Source organism: Sinocyclocheilus anshuiensis, unplaced genomic scaffold, assembly GCF_001515605.1.
Source record: "Sinocyclocheilus anshuiensis isolate Anshui unplaced genomic scaffold, SAMN03320099.WGS_v1.1 scaffold2373, whole genome shotgun sequence".
In the NCBI taxonomy this organism is placed as follows: domain Eukaryota; kingdom Metazoa; phylum Chordata; class Actinopteri; order Cypriniformes; family Cyprinidae; genus Sinocyclocheilus; species Sinocyclocheilus anshuiensis.
The window spans coordinates 140,675-146,750 of record NW_015551030.1 but is presented as its reverse complement, the minus strand read 5'-3'; the positions used below and the strand labels follow the sequence as shown (position 1 = coordinate 146,750).

At 39.8% G+C, this 6,076-nt stretch overlaps 1 protein-coding gene across 1 annotated transcript; it reads left to right on the top strand.

Annotated features, from left to right (window-relative positions):
* Positions 1 to 1,448: 1,448 nt before the first annotated feature.
* On the top strand, positions 1,449 to 5,797 carry LOC107661171 (cysteine dioxygenase, type I). Its single transcript, XM_016450641.1, has 5 exons — positions 1,449 to 1,645; positions 2,314 to 2,391; positions 3,697 to 3,854; positions 3,950 to 4,119; positions 5,226 to 5,797. Exons 1-5 carry the CDS (start codon positions 1,476 to 1,478, stop codon positions 5,253 to 5,255), a joined length of 606 nt encoding a protein of 201 aa, XP_016306127.1. The 5' UTR covers positions 1,449 to 1,475; the 3' UTR covers positions 5,256 to 5,797.
* Positions 5,798 to 6,076: the final 279 nt, after the last annotated feature.

Genomic DNA, 6,076 nt, shown 5'->3' with positions numbered 1-6,076 from the left:
TCGGAGCGTGTAACACGAATCATTTGATTCAGATCAAAACTTCGACTTCGGAGCGTGTAACGCGAATCATTTGATTCAGATCGGGACTTGATTCAGATCAAAAATTCGACTTCGGAGCGTGTAACGCGAATCATTTGATTCAGATCAAAACTTCGACTTCCGAGCGTGTAACGCGAATCATTTGATTCAGATCAAAACTTCGACTTCGCAGCGCGTAATGCAAATCATTTGATTCAGATCAGAAATTCGAATTCGGAGCATGTAACGCGAATCATTTGATTCAGATCAAAACTTCGACTTCGCAGCGCGTAATGCAAATCATTTGATTCAGATCAGAAATTCGAATTCGGAGCATGTAACGCGAATCATTTGATTCAGATCAAAACTTCGACTTCGGAGCGAGTGACGCGAATCATTTGAATAAGATCAAAACTTTGACTTCAGAGTGCGTAATGCAAATCATTTGATTCAGATCAAAACTTCGACTTCGTATCGCGAATCATTTGATTCAGATCGGGACTTCGACTTCGGAGCGCGTAACGCGAATCATTTGATTCAGATCAAAACTTCAACTTCGGAGCGCGTAACGCGAATCATTTGATTCAGATCAGAAATTCGACTTCGGAGCGCGTAACACAAATCATTTGATTCAGATCAAAACTTCGACTTCGGAGCGCGTAACGCGAATCATTTGATTCAGATCAAAACTTTGACTTCGGAGCACGTAACGCGAATCATTTGATTCAGATCAAAACTTCGACTTCGGAGTGCGTAACGCGAATCATTTGATTCGGATCAAAACTTCGACTTCGTAGCGCGTAACGCGAATCATTTGATTCAGATCAAAACTTCGACTTCGGAGCGCGTAACGCATTGTGAGTGTGCATGTAAACGTAGTCAATGTTTTTATCCTTCAAATGAAGCGGGTTTATTTCACTATGATCCACATGATGGCGCTCCAGCACAAATCATAGGAAAACACTTTAAAACGCACAATAACATTCTGTAGTTCTAAAACAAATCTTATTATGTAAGTAAGTAAATAAAGTCGGTGGGCATTTGTTCACCGGCTAGGTTTCTTTTCATGTTAAGAATTAATTAATTAATTAAGTCATATTAGAACATCTCTAAAAAGAATCTGATTAATTTCTAAGAGTGGCACGTGAAAATATGAAGTTAATAATGTGGTTTGAGGAAAGTTAAGCCGTTTAATAAAGCGGGTCAATCCAAACTCTAACGGGGGAGGTCCGTTGATAAAGATCAATAAATAAACAAGCAAAAAATAATTATATTTATTGTCTCTCATATATTAGTTTGTTAAAGCATGAGTGGTTTATGAATGTCTTCTTCATAGCTTCCAGTGCACGTTTACAGTAAAGTTTAGCAGTTTTGCGTCTCTGCGGCAGTGGTCTCGTCCATTACAGTTCAGCTGAATGCATAAAAGCCTGAACTCCAGCAGCGCAGCAGCACTGGAGATGGAGCAGACCGAGGTCATGAAGCCAGACACTCTGGAGGATTTGATCAAAACTCTCCACAAGCTCTTTGAAAGCGACAGCGTCAATGTGGAGGAGGTGCAGAGCATCATGGAGTCCTATGAAAGTAAACCTCACGAGTGGATGAAATATGCTAAATTTGACCAGTACAGGTAATTTTATTGTTATTATTATTATTATTATCAATCTCAGAATGATTATGTGTTGACAGTTATTTTGCCATAGTTAATGCATTTAAGTCTTATAACCACAAGGGTTGTTTTGTTTATTTTTACTTATTTATTTATTTTTTAACCTAACTGAGAAATGCAAATGAAATTAACATAAGAAAAATGTAAATTTTATGTTGCAAACGTTTCAGTCTAACACAAACTTAAGGTGAACTGTGCTTTAATGAGTCGACTTTTACTTCTTCTTTATATCAGAGAACAGAGCGTTACTGTTTCTCCTCCATTTCAACCAAAAGTCCAGTTTTGTCTTGTTTTCACTGGATGCGATGCTGGAGCTCTTCCTCCGCTGCTGTTTGCCCGTGGGCGTGGCCTCTGCTGAGGGGGCGGGGTCGACGCGGGCCAATCAGAGCGCGGCTCCTGGCGCACACCCGCTGCTCTCAGTGCTGCATCACATTCCCAGAGCAAGCTTCCAGGATGCAGGACTTTCTCTCAGTTCACTGAAACGAATATGAATATTAATGAGTGACGTGACGTCAGCAGGACGTGTTGCATTTACCAACAACAGACAGTAGCTGGCATAATGAATAATTACCAGCACACAGGAAGGATGAGTGTTGACTGATTAAAGTCCTTTTACTGTGTCTTTACAGATACACCAGGAATCTTGTGAATGAGGGAAATGGAAAGTTCAACCTGATGATCTTGTGCTGGGGTGAAGGACACGGCAGGTAGCCGCTCGTTCACACTGATGTTAAATCACTTGTGTTGTGTTCGCTCTGTGTTTACCTTTCGACCTGCAGGAGCCTGGGATCATGTGTGGATCAATAATTGAACTCACGTCAATGAATTGGAGATATTAACAGACAGATAATGGCCTGATAGTAGAGTCCAATGTCTGGTGATTAGTGAAGTCATAAAGCCTTTAATAAATGCACAGTGGAGCAGATTCAATTACAGATAAAATAGAAGCATAATGCATAAGCAGTTATTCACTGCGGAATATGAACAAAAAAGGAATAAAATAGCACGTCAGGATGCCTGATCTGTTGTTAATGTTTGTTCATTTCCACCTAATTCAACTTAAAATCTGCAGTTCATTTGCTGCCTTACATTTTAATCATTTCATCTAAGTTTCAAAACAATTAAAGTTTAATACAGCTTTACGTTTTTTTTTCCTGTGTATTAAAATGTGTCCTGTTTAATTTTTTCTGAGCAAAAAACGAATGAATGAATGATTTTATTTTGAGCATGTAGAAATAATGCCGTAAAAATATATTATATATATTTTTCCATAAATATATCTGTCATGCTGAATGATGATGAACATTAGCCTATTTCAGCCATATTTTGATATTTTATTTTCACAGACGTTATTTGAAACACTTGACTTGAAATTAATATGATTTCAGTGTATATAAAATCTCTTTTGTAAAATTAATTTGACGTGGACACTTGTTTTGTCTTTGACTCATAATAACCTAAACTAATGAAGCTGAACTTGTTTAAATGATTGTGATGAGTTACAGTGATGGGAAAAGCATATGGAGCACAAAACCAGGGTCCATTTTTTAAAATTGAGATTAATACATCAGCTGAAAGCTGAATAAATAATCTCTTCATTGATGTATGGTTTGTTAGGATAGGACAATATTTGAAAATCTGGAATCTGAGGGTGCAAAAAAATCTAAATATTGAGAATATCATCTTTAAAGTTGTCCAAATGAAGTTCTTAGCAATGCATATTACTAATCAAACATTAAGTTTTGATATATTTACGGTAGGAAATTTACAAAATATCTTCATGGAACATGATCTTTACTTAATATCCTAATGATTTTTGGCATAAAAGAGAAATGTATAATTTTGACCCATACAATGTATTGTTGGCTATTGCTACAAATATACCCCAGCGACTTAACACTGCTTTTGTGCTGCAGGGTGGCATACGTTGCCGTGACAGTGCTATAGAAAGTAAGAACTGTTTGATATTGTGAGTGTGTTTGTGAGTTGGCCTGTGTTGGGCTTGATTGCAGCAGCATCCACGATCACACAGACTCGCACTGCTTCCTGAAGCTGCTCCAGGGTCAGCTGAAGGAGACGCTCTTCGACTGGCCCGACCGCACGCTGCAGGGGGGCATGCTGCAGAGATCACAGCAGGTGCTGCTGGAGAACCAGTGCGCTTACATCAACGGTGAGAGGAGCAGCTTGACTCGGGTGTGAGGTGCGGTGTATATCAGGCTGTGGTGAGCAGAACAGAGTTTAAAGGATTCGCTCGGTGTGTTTCAGACTCCCTCGGGCTTCATCGGGTGGAGAACGTGAGCCACACGGAGACAGCCGTCTCTCTGCACCTCTACAGCCCGCCCTTCCAGACGTGCCGGACGTTTGACCAGCGCACCGGACACCACAACAGCGTCAAGATGACCTTCTGGAGCAAGTTCGGCGAGAGGACGCCGTATGTAAGTCTGCATGAGTCTCTCGTTTGCATCTGTGTGTTTGTTATGCAGATTATGGGATATTGCATAGAGAAATGCTGGATGGAAACACCAAGATGCGCATAAAATCTTGCACAACTTATGCAGTTTGGTGGGAAGTGATGATTTTGTTATCCTGAAACATGGAATAAAAACAGATGTTGATTTACAGATGTTTTACATCATATTCAAATCTTCCACGTACATTAAATTCGTAACTTTAGAAGGAAACACTCGGCACTTGAGTGCATTAAACCATTAAAAAATGTGTTACTTGACGTGAAAATAAATGTTAACTAAAATAAAAATAAAATATAAGACACTTAAACGTATTTTATATTAACTAAATTATATGAACCTAACTTCTAACCTAGTTAACAAGACATTTCTCATTTTCCTTTAGTTAACTTAATGTACTAAAACTGAATATAAACTATACAGACATATTTAAAAACAACACCTCAACGACTAATACTTAGTCAGAGAGCAGAAAATATGAAACGAACATCTAATTTAGAATATTGACAGAAACTATAATACACTCTAAAAAATGCTGGGTTGCTTCAACACAACTTTGGGTCAGATATGGACTAACCCAGCTGTGGGGTTACACTTTTAAATTACATTTTTAACCCAAAAGTTGGGTTAGTTCATATCTGACCCAAAGTTGTGTTGAAGCAACCCAGCATTTTTCGAGTGTATTATCTGGATGATAATAAATGAACAGTGATAAGATGAATCCGGTGAATGAATCCTTCTTGGGTTATTTAGAGTTAATGTGTGTTGATCAGCAGATGAGCTGTAAAGGCTGTAATCAGTGTGTCAGAATCCGCTCAGCTGGCTGCTGCAGATGTGTGCAGCTTATAATGTCTTCCACATGCGCTCCAGGTCTGCCAAACACACTGCTCTTATCTCTCGTTCACAGCTTGCGTAAGCTCACCTTGACCAAACAGAAGAGTTTCAACATCAGCCCTGTGCTTTGATAAGATAAGATAGGAGCGCACCAATGAGGCCTGCTTTTAAGCGTGTCTTTATCTATTAATTGGGAGCTTGTGCTTTCATTTGATCACTTTTGTGTCGCTTTCTTACAGGAATCCACCGTTTCACAGGAGAACAACTGAGAAGCACGACAGTGCTCGATGGAGACTTCTGCATTAAAATGATGTTTAAGACTTGATCCAGCTCTTTTTAAGATTCACACCGGACAGTGGGAAGTAATTCAAGCTGCTTAATCGTGGCCTAGTTTAGCGCTGGCAAACGAGGCTGAAGGTCTGAATAGATGAATTAGTTGAGCCGCGTGTCAATCAGCTCTTTGTTGTTGAGAAGAGCCTGTTCTCCCAGCATTCCTGTGTAATCACGCTTTTGTACTGAGAGCTGTGGCCTGAAGAGTGTAATTTATGTTCAGTCGAATGAAAGCGCTGTCCTCCGTCAACAACATCACGCTTCAGCAGAACTCCATCGATGTGTTTGATAATCGCCAGCCTCCGTTCTGCACACGCTCGCGCTTTTTTTCGATTTCCAGATATTGCCGTCAGTAATCGATGTTGTTGAAGAAATATGATCTCTGCATTTGTAAACTGGAGCTTTTATTTAAAATGGACCTGAATCTTACCTGGAAATTCATTTTTGTCTTAACGTTGACGTAAATAAAACATTTCCCAAATGTTGTTGTTTTTTCTGTGTGAGTGTGTGAGTGTCTGTGTCTGTGTGTGGGTGTGTGTTTGTGTGTTTGTGTGTCTGTGTCTGTGTGAGTGTATGTGAGAGTGTGTGTGTGTGGGTGTGTGTGTGAGTGTGTGAGTGTCTGTGTCTGTGTGTGGGTGTGTGTTTGTGTGTCTGTGTCTGTGTGAGTGTATGTGAGAGTGTGGGTGTGGGTGTGTGTGTGAGTGTGTCTGTGTCTGTGTGTGGGTGTGTGTTTGTGTCTGTGTCTGTGTGAGAGTGTGTG